Source organism: Furipterus horrens, unplaced genomic scaffold, assembly GCF_987537825.1.
Source record: "Furipterus horrens unplaced genomic scaffold, mFurHor1.1.pri manual_scaffold_3, whole genome shotgun sequence".
Classification (NCBI taxonomy): Eukaryota; Metazoa; Chordata; class Mammalia; order Chiroptera; family Furipteridae; genus Furipterus; species Furipterus horrens.
In genome coordinates this window covers 169,849,787-169,872,448 of record NW_028327173.1, presented here as the reverse complement: position 1 = coordinate 169,872,448, position 22,662 = coordinate 169,849,787, and the positions used below count along the sequence as shown (strand labels likewise).

General features: G+C 37.3%; 1 protein-coding gene and 1 pseudogene across 9 annotated transcripts in view; one reads left to right on the top strand and one right to left on the bottom strand.

Moving 5' to 3' along the window:
• The window catches only part of MAP2K5 (mitogen-activated protein kinase kinase 5), a 255,139-nt gene that overhangs the window by 147,816 nt on the left and 84,661 nt on the right, over positions 1–22,662 (bottom strand). For all 9 annotated transcript variants that reach the window (XM_090270812.1, XM_090270814.1, XM_090270815.1 and 6 more), the window contains exons 10-12: positions 12,854–12,922; positions 12,677–12,758; positions 2,780–2,841 (exon numbers count right to left, since the gene is read on the bottom strand). In XM_090270812.1, coding sequence (XP_090126938.1) covers positions 2,780–2,841; positions 12,677–12,758; positions 12,854–12,922 — 213 coding nt within the window. The remainder of the gene's footprint in view (positions 1–2,779; positions 2,842–12,676; positions 12,759–12,853; positions 12,923–22,662) is intronic.
• Positions 20,202–22,376, top strand: LOC150016692 (small ribosomal subunit protein uS4 pseudogene; annotated as a pseudogene).

Below are 22,662 nucleotides of genomic sequence, written 5' to 3'. Positions count from 1 at the left end.
TAACTCTGGGCAAGTTATTTAAGTTTTCTAAACCTCATCTTGTACATGTATAAAATATGTACAATAATCTACATTTTGCAGAGTTGCTGTAAAGACTGAATGACAATATTTGTATGTAAAACATTTATCAATGATTGGCACAGGATGTATTCACTACAGACCTATTTCCCTCTTCTCTACTTATTCTGTTGATTCTGATTTGAAAATAGTGCCATTGTGCTTTCTTGGCCTCACTGAGAGAACCAAAGGGAACGAGGCTGAAGCTGTCTTCAGAACATAAGAGGAAAGATAATCAAGGATACCAGGCTAAGAGGACATTTACTTTACAAACCACGGTCTACAACCCATCAATTTGCTAGTCTTACTTTGACTGCTAATTCTTCCACTGGTTTTGGTTAGCTGCAACAAAGGATTATCCAAGTTTTACCTTAAAAAATACACTTCGCTGGCATTACGCAAACTTAGGCACCAACAGAGTTTTAAAAAAGTGGCAGATGAAGAGCGAAATTATCAAAAGTATTTTTTCTATTCTGGCCACAGGCAGTTTTTATTACTACAACCTGATGAGCCATAAAAGTTGGAGAAATTGGACACATTCTAGAAAGAAAAAAAAGAAAACTCCTAATTTTAAAAAATGTAAGGGCAAATGTAAACAATGCTTTGGGCTAGCACTATTTTAAATGCCTTTCACTAGATTAATTTTTGTCTTATTTTCAATTAAGCCCAGTATTTGAAACTGGATTTTTATTATTTTTTCCTGACTCCATTCATTTCACAGGCTCCCCACTGCAGCAGAAGTGAAAGACCAGTGCCTTGTGTGGGTGCCCTGCACAGAGGAAGGTAAAATTTATGAAGTCCAAGAAAAGCATGCTTCTCTCTTGAAAGAGGCAGATTCCTATTCTAGCCAAGTTCAATAGATAACTGAGTATAAAGAACTCATATACTTTTTCTCATTTTTAATCAGTATCTTTGCCTTCCCCCCCTCTATTACACGTATTATTAAACATTAGTGCCAAGAACTGCCAAAAGCCACAAAGAATTCATTCCCCCCCAAGATTAAAAGAGGAAAGGAAACATTTTTATTTTCTTTTAAAATAGTGATTTAAGTACTCAAATTTCATATTAAACTAATCTGCCTAAACATGTAGATTAGAAGCCACTTAACAGCAATAGCATCAGAAAAGAAAGTTATCACCCTGGGCAGTTCACACTAATAATTAGAAAGAAAAAGGGAAAGCTGTGAATTACAATGAACTAAAACTAAATAAGTGTCCATATTGGATTAAAGGATTTGAGTTGACAGTCTAATGTATAATGAATGTGAAAATCAACCATTTAATTAAATCCTACATGGTATAATCGCTTTGTTCTGCATTAAGCTGCTTATATTATCAGAGAGCCTTTAGTTTAGCAATTGTTTACTATAACACCACCCCATGACTTCTCTTAAGACACTGTTTAACCTACATTATTCCAAATTTGAGACCTGAGGTTTATATAGTAATTTAGTTTAGTTGCTATATTTCATCAGTTTATTAGTGAAAATAGAAAATAGGAAAACTGCTTTTAATCACAAAGAAAATAATCCAGATGTAGTGAGTGAAAAAAATGAAAACCCAAGAACATAAAAAGTCTGCAAAAATCTTTAAGAATAAAGTAGTATTTTCCTATGTACATTTTTATTTTAATAATTTAGACTTTAAAAGTATTTTCTAACATGCCTATAATTATAAAATGTCTAAAAAACAGCTTTCTTTTTGAAGAACACAGAAAGTTTACTGGTCAGCAAGAGCACTAAGGTCCCTGCAAACACATGAAGCTAGAACAGGTGAGAGTATCTATAAGTCTGAAAGACGTCACATTGTTACAGTGCGGGTCTCCAAAAATCCCTAGAGCCTGCGGGTTGGGGGATGGGGAAAAGGGAACAGCTTTTAAGATTCCTTTGCATGACTATGGCTAGTAGCCAGTGTCTTAGTTATGCAAATGTTTGGTTCTTCCAAGGCCCCAAGGAGATGGGAGGGGCTTTGACCATGGAGTGGTGGAGAAAGAGAACACAGAGCCTGCATAAGGTTCTGTGAATGGTCAGAAGTGGTTACCATGCCCACTGCGTCACAGGAGTCACAGGACGCAGTCAGGGATTTAAAAATAGGCGGCAGACATTTTGGCTAGGAGAACTCCATGCGGCTTTCAAAGGAAAAGGGAGAAGGAAAGGGAAGAATTCCATGTGGCTTTGAAAGGGAGGATACTATGTGGCTTTGAAAAGGACAGAGAGAACCTGCGTGATCCAGTGCAACATGGCACATGCTTTCCTGGACTGTTATACGGAGGCTGATGACATCGTACCTCAGATCCTGAAGGAAAGACCTGACAGATAAGGGATGGGGACTTCTGGGCATGTTTTTGGCTTATAGCATTTTGAGGAGCAAGGGAAGTGCTGGGTCCCGTGAGAGAACAGGGCTCTGAGCTGAAGTGCTCACTGCCCTCCCTAGTGGAATACTGTAAATAAAGACCTGTTTTCCTCAACACTAGTTATTGGGTTTTACACCAAGGAGCCACATGAAAGAACTCCCTTTTGCTCTGTAACAACGTGACTATGTGGTACTATAGTTTGGTCTATGAAAAGAAGAAAGCACAGAAATGGTAAGAAAAGAAGGTTTAGAAGGCCCTGGCTGTCAATAGGAATTGAAGAAAAAAAGAACATCCTAAGGATATAAGGAGAATAAGCCCTGACTAGAGGAGAAATCACCCAGATTTCATAAGGTTAAAGCTGTGTACTCACTGCTACTGCAATCCTTCCAAGGACATGCTCTGGAATTTTTCTGTATACATCCAAAGATCCCCCTGTAGGAACAAACATGTTGTGTTACTACAAATGGACCTACTAGAACAGTACACTGGGCCTCTCTGTGCATTCATTGTGAGAATTTTTTTCTCATCTTATGCATTAAATGTCTTGTGTAAAACTGTTTTTTGTCCAATTTTATTTACAACGATCACACTTCCAGATGAAGCATAACAAGAAACTTCCATTTTATTCCCAAGTGTATAATCACATACACCCAAATGCTGAAGAAAACTAGTCAAGGGCAAACTAAGAATCTGTACTTTATATAAATTTAAATACATATACAAAACTGAAGATCAATAGGACAATCGCATTTAGGTATCTGCCTGTGTAACAGTTTTCTCAAACGTAAACCAGAATCCTATCTTAAATTTTCATATTAACCAAACAAACAGACACAAAATCTAGTTAAATGAACAGCTGCCAACAAATTAGTTAACAAGAGAAGCAATCAATCTATTCCAAAGATGCTATCTCAGTTCAAAATGGGTTTTGTTTTGGTTTTTTAAAATTCTCTTTGATAATACTTTGAAAACCAGTTTATGGGGTAAAACACAAACAAACCCAATCTCCTGTCATAACATTTTTCACTAAAATGTTATTCACTAATACCCTTAACCTTAATCACTACAGCTTTTAGCAGTTTCTAAAAGTCAAAACCACTAGATTATGAACATAATAAAGGCAAGGGCCATGTTGTTTGCTTGTTTGTTTTTAATTTTCATTAACCTAGAAGTCAGCACAATAGATATACAATAAATATCTGACAGATGAATAAAGAAATAAAAATCACCATGAATTTCACCAGGTAGGTATATTTGCTCTCAAAGCAGTTTCAAAAGAAAAGACTGCAAACCATTTGTAGCACCAACAACTTCACTGAAATAACTGCATAACTTTCCTAGGTAACTATTTTAAAGAAACCAATATTCACTTGAAAGTATAAATTTGGGCAAGCTTATTAATTTTAGGAAGTTATGCAAAGAACCACTACTTACTCATATTAATGATGTGATTACATGAGAAATGTTTTAACACTATGTAATAGCTTTCCTTTGAGTCAAGTTGAGATGCACAGTCTTTCAATTTACAATGGAATTATCCAGGATATCTGAGAAATAATTTGTTTCTATTAGAGGCTAAAAATTCATATTTAACCACCTGACTACCAGATGACTTAAAAATATACTTCACAAAGGATTAGCATGGAAGATGTTATTCTACTAAAATGCAATTAAGTCTCATTTGCAAAAAGAAAATTTTTACATGTCAAGGTTTTCTAAAGCTGAGCATCAGAGAAAAAATTATATAATTTTTCCTGTAAAAAAATACAAATAAAGCTACTGGTTTTATAGTTATCCTGTTTAAAGCAGGAAAAGGATCACTTCTTTAGGTAACTTTGCCTTGTAATTTTCAGTTATGACAAGAAGCTGGAAAATCGTGGTGTGACTAAAACTTATGTTTTGGTTCTGGGTACTATTGGGAAGACAATAAAAAACACACTTCTGCAATGAGCTGAACCATCTTTATTTACTAAAACAGCATTTTTATTATAGATGCAATAAAAGTTAAAGTATGATAGAAAAAAATTTTATGTTCTCATTGATCTCTCAGATGAATTGGCAGTTGTGAGGATGAAGAGCCTCAAGAAGATCAAGTTTCATGTGTTGCTGTTGAGAATACTGAAAAAATGCAGTTTATAGCACTAATCCCTTATGAAGTGAATGGTTTGAGTGGCTCAAAACTAGGAGGTGTAAATTCACTCGCATATACTAGTACGTCCTAAGAGGAAATTTATTTTTACATAGGATATAAATCAGGGTTTAATTATAATTAGCTAAATGGACAATATTCAACAAGCTAACCAAAAAGCCAAAGATTATATTACTACCATTATCAGTAGAACAAGTGAAAAGAGAGTCCTATTTTTAGATAGTTCACTGATTTTTGTAAATATCCATTTAATCTGTTATATTCCACACTCCTTAGTCAGGGATACAGGTAAATATTTACACTTGGCTTTGTGTCATCACAGATTCATCCTGATGTTGACATACTTATTTGAGATAACTGTAAGAAGGAAAAAAAAAAAAAAGCAAGAAAAAAGATGTGGCAGATCTATTCGGAATCAAAGGTTCCTATTAAAGCCTGATGAGTTTTTGCGCAGTTAAATAACTCTTATTAGGTTAACAATGGCAAATGGTTTTCAGTTAAATATTTACTCAGTTTTACTGTAGTTTCTATCCTACAAGTTTATTCCCAAAAGGTAATTTTTAGACTCATCAAATCACCAAACATTCGTGCTGGAGGGGCATTAAAGATCTGTGCAATGACTATTTGACAGTGGAGGAAAACGAGTACCAGAGAAATGAGTATTCTAGCCATGACCATAAGTCAGCTGAAAGCAGAGCTCAGAGAAGATCTAAGCCTTTGAACTTCTAGAGCTGCAAAAGACTAAAAGGTTTCCCTGTAACATCACATAGCTTGAGAATCATATGTAAACTTTTTAAAGTTTAAGAAGTCTCACTACAGCCCTGGCTGGTGTGGTTCAGTGGATTGAGTGTCAGCTTGCAAACCGGAATGTGGCTGGTTTAATTCCCAGTCAGGGTACATGCGTGGGATGTGGGCCGGGTCCCCAGCTGGGGGTGTGCAAGAGGCAGCTGATTGGTGTATCTTTCTCACATCGATGTTTCTCTCACTCCTTTTCCCTCTCTCTAAAAATAAATAAATAAAATCATTTAAAAAAAGTCTCACTACAATGTGATACCATGACATACGAGAGGTCTGTCCAACCCAAGTCCAGCCATTGTTAATATAACAAGAAGAGTTTGTGTGACATCAATGTAACCTGGCAACCATGGAGAGCAGACTGAAATGCACATGCATGAACAATGATGGCATCACTGTACTAGGCGGTGGATGCCATTGAGTGAGCATGTGTACTGTGTAGCCGTTGAATTCAAAATAACTGAATGAGTAAATAACGAATTTGCATCAAATTATGTGTTAAGCTTGAATATTCCTCCAAAGAAACTATTCAGATGGATGATTCAGAAGGCTTCGGGGATGATGCATTGAGAGTAGAGCAAATAAAAGTGTGGCACAAACACTTCAAAGATGGTCAAGAATCTGTTGAAAGTGATCCACTTTCTCAAAGGCCTGCAGCATGCAGAACACCTGAGGATACTGAATATGTATGGACTGCAATCAACAAAGATTGGTGACTGACAGTTTGAGAACTAGAAAGTGATCTGGGGATTCTAAAAATTACTGTGTCCAAGATTTTGATGCAGGATCTTGGCAAAATTCATTCCATGGCTTCTGCTACCAAAGCAGAAGGAACAGCATGCTGCAGTTGCTAATAACTTGATTCAAACTGCTACCAATGAAACAGACTTTTTCAAGAAGGTCATAATCAGAGATGAATTGTTGGTCTACGAATTGTAATTCAGAAATGAAGGCCCAGTCATCCCAATGGAAGTCTCCTGGTTCTCACACCTGGAGAAGGTGTGGCAAAGTTGCAGCAAGATAAAGACCATGTTAACTGTGTTTTTTGATTGGGAAGGTGTTGTCCATCATGAGTAGATACCTCCAGGACAAACAATTAATAAGGAGCACTACCTCAATGTTCTTCATCAGCTGAGAGATGCAATATGACAAAAATGGCAGCAGCTATGGGCAACTGGTGATTGGCAGCTTCATCATGACAACATTCCTGCTCAGGTATCACATCTCGTGCAGAATATTTTTTGTGAAACATCAAACCACCCAGGTGAATCAGCCCCCCTATAGCTCGGGTTTGGCATCCTGTGACTTCTGGCTTTTCCCAAAACTAAAATCATCTTTGGAAGGGAAGGGATTTCAGACCATTGATGAGATTCAGGAAAATACAGTGGGCAGCTTATGAGGATTCCAACAAAGAATTTTGTAGTGTTTTGAATAGTGAAAGAGACTCTAGGAGAATTGTGTGAGGTTCCCTAGTGCCTAGTTGAAGAGGATTGAGGCATCATTGTCCTATGTACAATGCTTCTTGTATCTCCTTCAATAAATGTATTTTTCGTATTACATGGATGGACACTTTCTGGATAGACTTCATATACTCAGATTAATAGTCAATTTTAGCTGAGATGTTAGTATTCTGGGCATTTGAAAACTCACTTATCTGTGGAGCAGTTGGCTTGAATTGTTTGCTCATAATTCCAAAGTCACTGGTTTGCTACCTGTGACCTGCCATTTCCCAGTGTTCCCTGACCTCAGATCATCCCTAGCCTGTCATTTCATCGCATGGCATTATCCACCACAGGAACCAGGGAGGAAGAATGCTAACAATAGCAAAAAATCAGTCTTAACTGCCAAACAACTACACATTTCTGTTGATGAAGTAGGGCTCTCATCTTCATGTAATGAGGCCAAAATGCTCATAGGGTATGGTCTGTGCTGATTCTAGTACAGGGTCTAAAATAGAAAGTAGTGTCTTGCATGTAGGATAAACACAAAAATGAATAAGAAGCAACATTCTCCCTTAAATGACCATAATTATCATTAATAATAACAAAATTAAATCTGAACCCATAATCAAAAATTTCAGAAGATAGTGTTTGTTAACTGAAAAAGTAAAAAGCCTTTTCTTTTCTTGTAATATGGGTTCTTTTGAAAACAATTTCTTCTCATGATGGTAATCCAAATACATGTGCATATATGCATTTGGGTGTTTCTTAAATGGATTTAGTTTTGACTTCACGTGAAGGCACGTCACATCACTCCCCTGGAAGACACCACTTGAAATTCTGTCTTTATTCCACCTGACTCAGAGCTTGCCTAGTACAAAAAGCTTCTTCGTTAGGGGCATTTGTTGAAAACAATAAGAAACAATTGATTGACTTAGTAACTGACTGAGGTGGTGGATGTCAGTTGAGGTAAACAATAGCTAAGCAAAAACATTAACAGGAAAAGCTGGGGAATAAGATGTCCATAGTGGCTTTGAAAAGCTCTGACATATTCTTGGGAATCTAGGACATGCACATGCGTGAGACGGTTTAGAGATGGGGAAGAAAGGGAGCTATAGGAAAGCGATGATTTTGTACACTATAGAAAGGAAGTTGGTATTAATCTGAAATATGTTGTTACAAGTTAAAGTGTTAACTGCAATCTCTAGAGAAACCAAAACTAGAACTCAAAAAATACAGTGGAAAAAAGACAATAGAATGTAAATGATACATTAGAAAATATTTAAGGTAAAAGAAGGTAGTAATGGAGGACTAGAGGAACATGAAAGACAGTCTTACAGAAAACACTCTAATTAAATAAGGAGTTATGTTTAATGGGTATATTTTCAGTTCTGCAAGATGAAGAGTTCTGCAGATCAATGGTGGTGGGTGTACAGCAATGTGAATGTACTTAATGCTTTTGAACATTTAAAAATGGTTAATATGGTAAATTACATCACATGTATCATATAATAATAAAAAAAAAACTGTTAAGAAAGAGTTTTGTGTGCAGTCTTTCAAACCTTGCTAAGCCACATGGGAATGAGCCTTCGGCTTGGAACACTTGCTTACTAAGAGAAAGAGCCCACGCAGCCTGTGCTGGGCTTATCTCCTTTTTGAGAATACATTTCCCTGTTTTGGGCTAAATACTAATCCTTTGTCTTTTAAAAAAATAATAATTTATTTGTTTGTTTGTTTATTTATTTTTAGAGAGAGGGGAAAGGAGAAAGAGAAGGTGAGAAACATCACTGTGTGGTTGTCTCTCACTTGCGCCCCCAGCTGGGGACCTGACGTGCAACCTAGTCATGTGCCCTGACTGGGAATCAAACCAGCGACACTTGGCTCGCAGGCTGACGCTCCATCCACTGAGCCACAGCAGCCAGGGTTTTACTCCTTTGTCTTAAGTGCGCATATCAATGATCCTCAAGCATGTCCCCAGCTTTCAGCATTTCTGATGCCACAGGAGTGTGGTGGGAAGAGGTGGGAGTGCCCAGCACAAGAGGGGTGGAGGGGTGTGTACAGGCTCACTGCTCTGCATAGGCTAGCAGGGAGCAAGGTGCTGCTGGCCATGGACTGCCATTCACTACTGAAGCTGATCTCTCTAGCTCTCTTTTTAAATGTGAGTAAAGCATTGTTCAATCCAGTGCTTGGACTTCTGGTAATAGGCACCAGATGCCAACTGAGCACAAAAACTACTCATAAAACACCGCCCCCCCCAACACCCAGGACCAGGTGATTTCACTGGTGAATTCTACCAAATGTTTAAAGAAGAATTAACACCAACCCTTCATAACTCTTCCCAAAATAAAAGATGAGGGAACACACTCCAACTCATTCTTTGAAGACAGTATTATCTTGATACTAAAACCAGACAATGACATTACAAGAAAAGAAAATCACAGACCAATATCTCTTAACAATATGGATTTAAAATTCTTCAAAAATATATCAGCAAACTGAATCTAGCAACATATAAAAAGGATTATATATCATGATCAAGAATGCCAGATTGGTTAACATGCAAAAATCAATTAATATAATACATAATTATGACATAGAGGACAAAAAAGTCACATGTCCATTTCAATAGGCACAGAAAAAGCATTTGACAAAATCTAACAGCCTTTCATCATAAAAATACTCAACAAAGTTGGAGGAGAAAGGGACTTCCACAACCTGATAAAGGATATCTACCAAACCACATCATACTTAATGGTGAAAGGCTGGACGTTTTCCCTCTAAGATCAGGAACAAAAGAAGGATGCTTGCTCTCACTACTGTTATTCAATATTGTACTGAAGTTTCTAGCCAGAGTAATTTTTTTTAAAAAAAGGCATCCAGATTGGAAAGGAAGAAGTAAAATTACCTCTGTGAAGTTCTACATAGAAAACCCTAAGGAATCCTCAAAAAGCTATTAGAGTTAAAAATGAGTTTAGCAAGGTAGGAGAATACAACATCAATAAACTAAAATCATTTGTATTTCTATATACTAGCAATGAACCATCCAAAAATTAAATTTTAAAAGTTTAATTTATAATAGCATCAAAAAGAAAGTATTTAGAAATAAATTTAACAAAATAATTGCAAAACTTGCATACTCAATTTCAAAATTTACCAAAGTTACAATAATCTAGGGCAGCAATTTTCAACTAATTGGCACAAGAATTTTTAAAACATGCATTTCCTGACTATTTAGTCAAGGGCACTGGCCTCTTTTCCCTTAAGAGTCAAATTAAAAATGACAACAGCCAACACAACAATAGCCGTCTGGTGTGAATGAATCAAAATTATACCTATCTCTTTTGTCAGAGAGGCAAAAAATATGTTTCTTGGTGTTTCACAGAATGTTAGTAATTAGCTTACATGTGCCATGAGATGAAAAAGGTTGAAAATCACTGATCTAGAGTAATTACGTAAAAGTAAGCAAATACAGAGTGGTACTGAGACAAGAACAGAAAAAAAAAAAAAAAAAAAAAAAAAAAAAAAAAATCCAGAATAGAATTGAGAGAACACAAATACATTTTATGGTCAATTAATTTTCAAGAAAAGTGCCAAGAAAATTCCATAAAAATAATCTTAACAAATGGTGCTGGGACAACTGGATACCCACATGCAGAAGAAGGACTTTGGATCTCATCTCACACCATATATTACAAAAATTAACTCAAGATGAATCAAGGACTTAAATGTAAGAGCTAAAACTCTTAGAAGAAAACAGGTGTGAATTTTCATGAGCTTGGATTAAACAATGGTTTCTTATCTAAGACATATAAAGAATTAGCAACCAAAGAAAAACAAGTGAACTGAACTTCATCATATTTAAAGAGCTTTGGCCTTCAAAGGACTATGAAAGAAAGTAAAAGGACAATCCACAGAATGGGAGAAAATACTTGCAGATACTACATTTGATACAAACCCGATATCCAGAATGCACAAAGGACTTACAGTTCAACAATAAAAACATAAATAATCCATTCAAGAAAACAGACAAAGGATATGAATACACATTTCTCCAAAGAACCACATATCAAATATCTGAACCACATATCTTTCCAATTCTTAATGGAAATTCAGCTGCATTATAATCTTATGATACCACTGTCGTTTCTGTGGTCTGACATTGACTAAAACGTTATGTGGCACGTGACTGTACTAAAACATTATACAACACAAATAAATCTTGAGAAAATTATGCTAAGCCAGAGATTTTCAACCTTTTTCATCTCACAATACACATAAACTAATTACTAAAATTCTGCAGCACACCAAAATAATATTTTTTGCTGATTGGACAAAAAAAAATGGTATGATTTTGATTGATTTACAAAAAAAGAAAAATTAATAATAACAGCAATTGCCTACCCTTTCTGATCCAAAGTGACTTTAAAAAAAAATCAGGTGTCTTGTATATAAGGATTTCTGGTACCAAGAACTAACCAATCAGATGCAACCTTATTATATGATGTGACCAAAAAGATGTATTGGCTGTTGTCATTTTTTATTTGACTAAGGGAAAAGAGGTCAGCGCCCCTGACTAAATATGATGTCAGGTATTGTATGTTTTAAAAATTCTTGCAGTTGAACATTGCTGTGCTAAGCAAAAGAAGCCAGACACAAAAGCCACATATCATATAAATCCATTTGTGTGAAATGTCCAAAACAGGAAAATCCACAGAGACAAAAAATAGATTAATGGTTGCCAGTAACTGCTAATTGGTAGTGAGTATGTTTCTGGGCAAGATATAAATGTTTTGTAATTAATGATAATGGCTGTATGACCTTGTGAATATACTAAAAACCACTGTATTTGTACATATTAGAAGGATGAATTTTACGGTATTTGAACACACCATCTCAATAAAGAAATTTTTTAATGTAACTGAAAAATTGAGGACTTCAAAAAAGAATGATAAAAAGTCATAAAATAATAACATGTACTGGGTCTATGAATCCACTTTTTCTAGCCAGTCTCCTTGAATAGTAATTGTCATACTACTCATTATGGTTATAAGAGTTATAATTCTTAGCATCTACAACTAATTTAGGGAACATTACATACCTTTTAGAGTATCAATGTATCAATGTTGGTTCATTAAAAAGTCTTGCAGGGCATGAAATAATTGCTTTAGTAATATACTGAGAATTCCCAAAATGAATTAAGTATATTTTAAAATTTTGAATTTGAATGGGCCAGACACTTCAAAAGTGAATCTGTACAATTTAAAGACTTCTTTGATTTAAAATAGGTAAAAAATAACAATGATGACATAATTTCACTGATAGGGTACCAAGACATCTGCATTTTGCCATAATATTAAGATTGAGAAAGAATTATTAAACTGGAAATCAATGAAAAAATAAAGAAGAGAAAGGGTTAAAGTCCAAAGAAAACTACACACATCTTGCCTAAACAGTTGCATTGAAAAACAATTTGTCTTGCAATTAACAGTTTTCTTTCTAAAAGACATGGGACACTGGGTTAATAGATTTCTTTAAAAGTAAATTTTGTTTTGGCTATTGAAACATTAAAAGAACAGAATATCTGTGTTGCAAGTAAAGACAGATTGCATGGAAGAATCAAATCTCAAACCACCAATCAGACTAGTATTTAATTTGTTCTAGTTAAATTTTCAATAAAAGTAAATGAAATTACATTCTTGAAATTATAGGTCACTTGCAAATATTTAACACCAGAAACTCCTAACACTAAGATGCTTAAGAGTATAAAGTAATTATTTGTGTATTTTAATTATTTTTCATTCTGCCTGACACTTCTATTAAAAACAGGTTATAAAGCACTCCTCCCAAAAATCATTTTTGGAGTATTATAAAAGGAAAAACTCACCATCCATGAATTCTGTACATATTGAAATCCTGTTTTCTACAAAAAATGCACCATAAAACCCTATGATATATGATGAATCACACTGTAACAAAAAACAAGACAAAAGTAGTTAAAAATGCACAAGCCAATACGATAGGCATGCTTTATAAGAAAAAAAAATGACAAAGAAAAAATTACCTTATAAAGAATTTCCAATTCAGACATTATTTGCTTCTGAAGTTCCAGTGTAATATCTAGTAGTATGACCTAAATAAGGAAAGGAATATATTGACACATTATTCACCTTTATTTTAAATATAGCTATACTCACTATGAAACTGTAAAACTGAAAATACGGTGTTTCCTCTATTCATTTCCCTGTCGTCCTCCCCACCATTATAACCCCCAGTAATACAAACTGTATCCACATCTGTCTAACCCTTTGACTGGGGGAGGTGGTAGAGAAGTGATTGATGGGACCAAGGAAAAAGCCAGGTCTCAAAGGTCAGTATTAATGGCTTTAAAAGTCAGTTAAGTTATAACATCCTTAATTTATACACCCTATTTTGGCCACATTGGTTATTTTCAGAAGAGAAAGATAGGAGTGACCCTGAAACCATTAAAAAAAATTGCCTTGTAATTCAGACACAAGGCAGTAAGCAGAAGAGGATGAAAAGTAAAAATGACATTTAAAGTAGGGTTTTCAGTTGTAAGAGGAAATAAGAAGTTTTTAAAATATTATGCAGCTGGAAGAATTAAAAAAAGAAGATATGTTTCTTTGCTAATAATGTTATAAAATGTTGGAGCTTGAAGGAAATTCAGGAATTATTTCATCTATCCCCTTCTCTCTCCTTTTAAAAGATTTAATTTATTTATAGAGAGATGGGAGGGGAGGGAGAAAGAGAGGGAGAGAAACATCAATGTGTGGTTGCCTCTTGCAAGCCCCCAACTGGGGATGTGGCCAGTAACGCAGGCATGCGCCCTGAATGGGAATTGAACCAGCGACTGGTTGGTTCTCAGGCCGACTCTCAATACACTGAGCCACACCAGCCAGGGCTAATCACCTTCTTTGAGAGGAGAAAACCAAGGTTCTGAGGAGACCTGCAGCCTGGCAACGTCAGGGCCCCTTTCTGAGCTGAGGACTTTCCAGTATGTACTGATGCTTTATGGTTTTCCTTAAAATATCAACCGCTGAGTCAGAGTCATAATGCAAAAATGTAACATACTTAATTTATAACCTTACCTAGAATAAATTCAAATTTATTTCAAACACTATTTTTTTAAGAAAGAAGACCATCAACTGTTCAAATTTTACTTAGCACTTCAGTGAAGCCAATTCAAGAGAAATTGTTTTTTACTTAAAAAAGACAGTGATGAGATAAAACAGTTGGAAGGCAGTTTTAAGATTTGTGGCAGAGTTTCTGACTAGATATTTCTAGATAAAAACCGAACATCCAGGATTACCATGATAGTGTAGTTATACACCATCCAACACTGAAACTACATTTTGTATTGCAACTGCAGAATACATGCTCATATACTCATACTGGAGGGAAAAAAAATCCATAAATTATTAACTGCAAACTGCTGACAGAGTAAGGAAAGAAAAGGATAATTCTACACATTTTATAGTTATGACACCCATCTGGAGGAGGGGAAAGAAAGAAAAGGCTTAGCCAGTTTCTATCAAGAGGTTGCTTTAGATTTATAAAAGTTTACACTAAACTAGACTGTAAGGGTACTACAAAACTGCCAAGAAACATTTCTCCAGATCAATAGTTATTTTGCCAATAATATTCACTTAACGTTTTTGTTCCTGTATAAAACTTAGCAACAAAATAAATTCATCTAGTGTTGTTTCAAGTATATGTTATGAAATATCAGCGCTATTCATACCACAATGTCAAGTACAGGGAATCTTTGTTCTTAAAAAACCCTGCTAAATGGAATTGTTATGATTTACCTTAAAGCAGTGGTTCTCAACCCTGGCCTCATATTATGATTACCTTTATTTAAGAGTATTTATGTAAGTATATAAGGGCACTTAAAATAAACCCTGATGCATAGGCATAATGGAATCAGAATCTTTGAGGTTGGACCTACCTCTTAGTATTTCTAAAAAACTTGTTAGGTGATTTCTAACGCACAGTAAGGTTGAGAACCACTTATATAAGGTTTCAAAAATACATTTGCTCGGTGCTTAGTATGACTACTAATCTATACTGCATCACCAGGCCACCAATCTAGAAATGATATGATTCCATATGGCTAGCCAACACACTGAAATTAACCCCAAACTACTGGCTGTAAACCTTAATTGGGTTCCCATGGCTTAGCACAAAATTAAAACTCTAGCATGACATTCAAGGATTTCTTCTACAATCTAGCTCCAACTTGTTATTCTAGCTCCTCTCACTTATTCCTCACCACAAACTCAATCCTCATGTAAAACCAGATGATTTTTACTGATCCACACAAGTCCTGTGAGTTTCTCCACGTGCAGTCTTTGCTCCTGCCGTTCCTTCCACTTGAGGTTTACTTCCTCTCTCCACTCCAGAGTCACTGATAATAAAAACTTGTCTATCTTTTACAACCAGCTTGAATGTTGCCACCACCTCCAGGAAGCCAGCCCCAAAGCCCTCCATCAGAATTTATCTCTAGCTTTGGCCCTTTATTTTTCTCCGTATCACATTTGTCTTTAGCATCCATGCCTCACCTTCAAAAACAGAAGTCTAAAGAGTAAAGAGTGGCTGTGAGCCCCTTAAGAATAAGGGGTGAGTCTTGTGCATCTTTCTCTAGCCCCCTGCCCCATGCCCAGCACCCTGCATAGGATCTTACACTGGTGGCCATTAAGTGGTGTGAAATTTAATTAAATTGCTCCTTATAACCATATCCTCTAAATAAGATGCTATTTCTAGACAGAAAAGAAAAGGATTGTTTGATTTCTACGACTGGATTTAAAACCAAAGATATAAACACCAAAATAAATGAAAGTGCCACAATGACCTAAAATGTAGCAAGTAATACTGTATTTTTGAAGCCAATCCATTGCACTTTAATAGGGCTTGATCATCCTTCGTATTTGCTATAGTCCAGAATGGTGGAGTTTCCATATTGGTAGAAAAGTTAATAAAGTAATTTCTGGGAACATGAGAGGGGAAGTAAAATCCACCTTAAAATAACTAATGAAATACTCTTCTATTTTCTGGGAGACTTGGCTCTCTAGGTAGAAGGTTAATTCTCCTTCCCTTGGGCATTCTTGTGACTGAGCTTTAAAACTGCTAAAAATAAAGTCCAATTCCTTATTTGAAGGCAATGGGAAAAAGCATGGGAATACTAATTTTCTTTTTGAAGTACAAGGAAAATATGTATTTCCTGAGTTTTCATTATTATTATTACTATTTTTCTCCTTAGGAAGAGCTAAATTTTTCAAACTGGAGAGACTCTGACCATGAACCATTTCATGGAGAAGGGTTAAGTGAGAAACTGAGTGCCTGAGTGCATTTCCGCTGCTCCCGCTACACCTCCAGGACAAATAAGGGTGAGTTGTCAAGTTAAATATAAGCAGTCAAGTGACTGAATTATAATTTACTCTGTGCTCAATTTAAATTAGTGTGAGGCTATTAAAATATACAGTATAAATACGGCAATTCATCACAACCTGTCATGGATGACTTCATTTATTTGCTGGAGTGGCACACACTCCACTAAAGGGAAGGAGAACAAAATCACAGGTCAAATTAAGCCGCTATTCTGTTTTAATTCGCTTATTTAATCTGTGCCAACATAATTGTCTTTTACAGTATGTACAACTCAGAAAGGAAATTTGGGAGGATTACAGTCAGTATACAAATGATTAATCAAATGGTTCATTTAAATGCTAGTTTAAAAGCAGCAGAAACTCCAAACAGTCAAAGAATGATAATCAGTACAAGCTATATACAATGCTAAGAAATTTCCTGTTGAATGGATTTTTCCCAATTAGAAAATAAATAATACTGGGAAATTCTATTAAGCTCTATTCTTTGGAAGGTTTTGTAGAATATATTAATGGTATAGAAAGGTTCTCTTTGCAAGATGGCTAATAGTATTTTTATTTGTTTTCTGCTCTACTTGTTTGCAATTGTCTTACTTGCCTACAACACTCCCTGCCAAAAAGCTAGTTAGAAACACACTGAATGAGTTACATACAAACAGTCACAGAAAATACTTACTTTTAAAATATGATTAGTATCATTTTAAAAATGCTTTGAGGCAGAAATTTTTCTAAATTCAATAGCATAAAATAAAAATTCAAGGTACTTCTATTCTTCCAAAAATTCTACTTGGGAATTTGTATTCAGATATACAAAATATCTGAAGTGATATTTCCCCACCTTTAAAGTCTGGAAAGGAGAACATTACAATATAGTTATTTTTGTCTAAAAAAGGAAAAACATTTAGAAGTACAAAAATTAAAAATATTTTTAGTAGGAACAATAACAGGTTTTCAAGGAATCCCATCTAATTGCTCCCACAGCTACTCAAAGTATGGGTCCAACTGACCCCTTTACTTGGAAAATTAAATGTCCCTCATCGTTTTATGCAGGCATCAGAGCCCAGCAGGTGATCCTGTTTAGACAAGGACTGTGATTTGCTGCTCTTCGCCATCCCTCTGTGACACCAGGCAGCCCCTTTTTGCAGCTGAGGTCATTGAGAGGTTCAAGTGGCATGCTTCAAGTCACATGAAAGTCAGGAAAAGGTCAGGAAAAAAATCAAATGCGCTTCTAACTCTTAACCTTTCATTTCACCTTTTAATATTAAAAAAGCTAAGAAATACTCTCGCTGGGAGCAATGGTCCATACAAAGATCACTATGGAGTATTTTGTATGTGAGCTGAACATGCTTTCAAGATGCTACTTCAAGAGATGAATAACTAAACTTAAAAAAAGAAAAAACCAACCAAGAAACAAAAGAACAAAATTTATGCATTCAGTTGTTCAACAAATTATGTGTAGAACATCTAGTCATTACATACAGTACTCTGCACTAAGCCCCCCCATACAATGTTCTGCATGAATCAATAAGTAAAACAAGCTAAGATCTGTTCTCCACTTACAAGCAGATTTCAATATGATAGGGGAAACATACTTGGATACTAATAGCAAACTACAAGGCAGCATGTGATAACACCCATAAGAAACACAGAGAATTCTAGAGAGATTCAAAGAAGAAAATGAGTAAGCGATAGATATACCAGATGTGACATAATTTGTCTAAGTAACTTCAACAGACTGGCCTTGGAGCCGACCATTGGAGGGTGTTAAGGATTTTGGTATGTGGAGACACAGGTGAAGGCATATTATTAGAGAGAAATACATGAATCAAAGTGTGGAGGTGAGAAGTGCCTGGGTTCAGATAAGCCAGTAAGTTCAACTTAAAAGCAGCACAAGATGCAATCATATAAGATAATGCTATTAAAGTAGGCTGATGACATACTGTGGAAAATCCTGAGTTGCATCCCAGAGTTTTCAGTTTATTGGGAAATAATGTGAAGCCTTTGAAGACTCCTGAGTAGGAAAAAGATGTTACCAGAATTATGCTCCAGAAAGCCAAATCTGAGGGTGGTGAGGAGCAAGACAGTGCAGAGATTAAGAGAAGGGACTTGGGGCAAGACTTGCCTGGGTTGAGGTCCTGGTCCCGTAACTTATTAGTTGTGGGACGTTGGGCAAGCTATTTAACTTTTCTGTGCCTCAGCTTCTGCGTCTGTGAAATGGGGACCAATAATGGTACCAACAGCACCAGGCTGTTGTATTAAAGGAGGAAAATGTACGTGAAGTGCTTAGCACAGTGTAAACGATCAATAAACAGTAGCTTCTGTTTCTGAGAGAACAGTTCAAAGGCTAGTCAGTGTGACTGACAAGAGACAAAACAAACATCTGGATTAGAGTGGTGACAAGAAAGGAAGTGATACTAAAAACAAAAACAGAAAAATCTACAGGCTTTCAGATAGCTGACATCAGCCAACGCAGGACAGTGATCCTCGAGAGAGGGAAAAACACACAGATGAGTCCTATGACTGCCCAGCTGACTGTCTAGAGACTTTCCCGGCCCCAGTGCAGGGAGGGGAGCCCAGGCAGAGCTCAGCCACCTCCCTGAGTGAGAAGACAGAACTGGGGGTCTGAGAAGGCCAAGGCCATGAGAGGTCACAGGCAGAGCACCAAAGGGAGAGAGTTCCAGAAGTCTGGAGAGGGGGCCCTGGTGTTTTCAGCTGAATAATGATCAGCACATGGTGTCAGGAAAACACCTGAGGCCAGGGAAAGAAAAGATCAGGGGAAACTATCTCCAGACCTCACACTAAAAGAGAATTTGTGTTCTCACCAGCCATGCTGGAAAACCTTGTAAATTGCTAGGTCCCAGGTCGTCGTCGGCAGCCGTCCGTCTCGAGAGACGATGGTGTAGCTTCTTAAGAGTCTATCTGCACCGCCGAGAATGGTTGTGCAGTCCGACTCGGGAGTAACACGGTATCTGTCTCCTCCCGTGTTGAATCGACATCTTGCGATGACGCTGGAGTGTCCTCTCCAGTGAAGCTGAAGCTACAGAGCCTGGGCAGGGTGATATGGAGGGTCTGCTGTTGCCCATGCAGCAGACCCCCCCTCTCTTCGCAGCTGAAGGGTCCAAGGGAAAGACGGAGTCAATACAGCTTGGCTTCAGGTGCGCCGCAGGAGTTGCAGGTGTTGACTACAACGTCAAACCGCCTTAGGGACTCCGGCTCCGGATTTTCTGTCGGGGTTTACTCCCTTAGCCTTTCCCCTGAAGAGGTATGCCGCAAGGCAGCGGAGGTTTTTTGGAGTCAGAGTTTTCCTTCTCTGATGTGCCCTGACTGGAAGATCGAACCAGCAACACTTAGCTCGCAGGCCGACGCTCAATCCACTGAGCCAAACCAGCCAGGGCAACAGGGTCCCAGGTAGAGTATTTAAAAGGCTAGTGCCTCTAGGGGGGGTGGGATTAAAATAAGTAAGTAAGTAAGTAAGTAAGTAAGTAAATAAATGGCTAGTGCCTCAGCTGAGTGAGGAAAATTAGCTCTAAACTAACCACTGGTTTGGTCCCACCTAAGAAGTTTAAACGCAATTCCTGAAGGGATCAAACTGTTCAAAGTCATTAAACAGCATCTCAGAATAAAAGTCAGGAATGCTTATAGAAATACAGAAATATCTGGCACCTATGCCACATGACTGGCATCCAATAAAAACAATTATGAGGCATTAAAAGAAAAAAAAACACAAGAAAATATAACCGCAAATGAGAAGAAAAAACAGTCAACACTGACCCTGAGTGGTGTGTCTGTCCACAATGGTGAGAGGCAGCAAATCCTTTGCAGGGATGAGAACCTAGCTCAGGAGCCCTCGTCCCTGGCAAAGTATAAACGAAATGACAAAGGAGCAGGAGATGCCTGTGAGTCAGCCTGTGTTCTCTGACTCTGAGATGTCCAGTGTTGATGAGGAGTGGATATTTAAGAGCTTTAAAAGAAGAAGAATGGGAAAGCCAGAAAAAAAAAAAAAGACCTATGAAGAAGCATGCCAAAAAAGCTGCTTCCTTAATCAATTTGAGCAGTTCCTCTGCAGAAGGCAGAAATAAGATTATGACAGTAATAACTCCTCCTCCAGTTCAGAATCAGACCCCTCCTCAGTGCACAGAGCTCTGTAACGGCCTTGGAGAAGAGGAGGTTAGTGCCCATTTGGTAACAATGACAGAGAAGGAGAGAATCAGAGCCATCTAGCCCAATAGAGAACAGGGAGATAGTGCAGAGAACACTGACCTCAGACAGTGTCACAGAGAGCGATGTCTCCCAGGACAGCTGCTTGTCTCCGCTAGCACCTCCTGCCTCCAGTGGACTCACACAAGAGCTCTTCAAGGTTCAGGAAAAGTATCTCCCCAGGATTCCTGCCTGGTGGTGAAACCACATGCCACTGCTCTACAGTAAAGACTTCTGTGAACTCCCGTGTAACCGCTTTAGCTCTCACACATATAATGGTGACATGGTAAACTATTTTCACTGGCTTTTGTATGCTTTTATATTTTAAATGTTACTTTTATAAGTGAAAAATATGATCTCATTATGAAAAAAGACCCTGAGATGACATCTGATAGAATTAATAGATAGGACCATTAATTCAGTTATAACTATATTTCATATACTCAAGAAAGTAAAAGAAAGATTGAGCATATTAAGTAGAGACATGGGCAATGTGAAAAAGGTCCATGTAAACTTTTAAGGATAAAAAGTACAATGACTGAAATGAAAAATGCACTGCACAAGATTAAGAGCAGATTAGACAATGCAGATGAAAAGATGAAACTTGAATATCTGACGGTAGATACTATCCAAAATTGAAACATTTAGAGAGAAAAAAAAAGACTAAAATAAATAACAGAGCATCATTTTGCTGTGGAGCAACTTCAATTAACCTAATATATATGCAATTTAACCTCCCAAAGTGTGTGTGTGAGGGGGGGGGAGACTTGAAGACATAAAGACTAAAATCTGTACATGTTTGATGCAAGCTAAAAATACACAGATCCAACAAACTCAACAAATCCTAAGTACATGAATTATGAAAGAAATTACATAAAGGCTCATCATAATCAATCTTAAAAGCAGCCAGAGAAGTCAGTTCTAATGTACATAGGAATAAAGGTTTTACTTTATTATTATTATTTTTAATCCTCACTCGAGAGTATTTTAATTGATTGGGGGTGGGGGGAGAGAAAGAGAGAGAGAGACATCACTCAGTTGCCTCTTGTATGAATCCTGACTGGAGATCAAACCTGAAATCTAGGTATGTGCTCTGACTGGGAATCTAACCTGCAACCTTTTTTGGTGTGTCAGATGATGCTCCAACCAACTAAGCCACCTGGCCAGGGCAAGGAATAAAGATTTTAAGTGACAGTAAGCTTTTCATTGGAAAGAATGCAAGCCAAAAGACAGTAACATAGTATCCTTACAATACTGGAAGAAAAGAGTGATCAACCCTGAATTCTCTATCTAGCAAAAATACCTTCCCAAATGAAAGTCAAATATATACTCTGCAGATATGTAAAAGCAGAAAGGATTTACTGTCAAAAGACTCATGCATTATAAGAAATGTAAAAGGGCTCTTTTTCAGTTATGGGGGAGCCAACATACTGGTGGCATGGAGCTGGGTTTGTTGCAAAACCTATATGACCACATGGAGATTCTTTAAGAAATTCCGCCTCGACCAGGAGCTGAAGCTGATGGGTGAGGATGGGCTTTGGGGCAAATGGGAGGTCTAGAGGGTGAAATTTACCCTGGCCAAGATCCACAAGGCTCCCCAGGAGCTGCTGACTGACGCTGGGTGAGAAAGCCCCACAGCGTCTGTTTGAAGGCAATGCCCTGCTGTGGTACCTGGTCCACACGGGGTGCTGGACGAGGCCAAGAGGAAGCCGAATTACATCCTGGCCTGAAGATCAAGGATTTCTTGGAAGGGCACCTACAGACCTAGGTATTCAAGCTGAGTCTAGCCAAGTCCGTCCACCATATCCACACGCTGATCTGCAAGCTCCACATCCAGGTGTGTGAGCAGGTGGTAAACATCCCACCCTTCACTGTTTGCTGGGACTCCCAAAGCACATGGACTTCCCCCTCTTCTCCCTGTATGGGGTGGCCAATGCCAAGAAGGACCAGGGTAGGGCTGGAGCCAGCGATGACAAGGAGGATTAAGCCTAGCCATCTCCCTTGGACTGGTGGAGTGTCTAGTTTTCCAGTCAAATAATAAAACAGATCAACGCTTAAAGAAAAAAAAAAAAAAAAGAAATGTAAAAGGAGGAGGGCCTTCAGACAGAAAGGAGATGATACCAGATGAAAATCTGGATCTACACAAAGAAATGAAGAGCACTGAATTTGGTAAAAATGTGAGTAAATATACACATTTTCTTACCTTTTCAATGTCTTTAAAAGACAAGTAACTCTAAAGCAAGAATAACACAATGTATTTGGGGGTTTATAA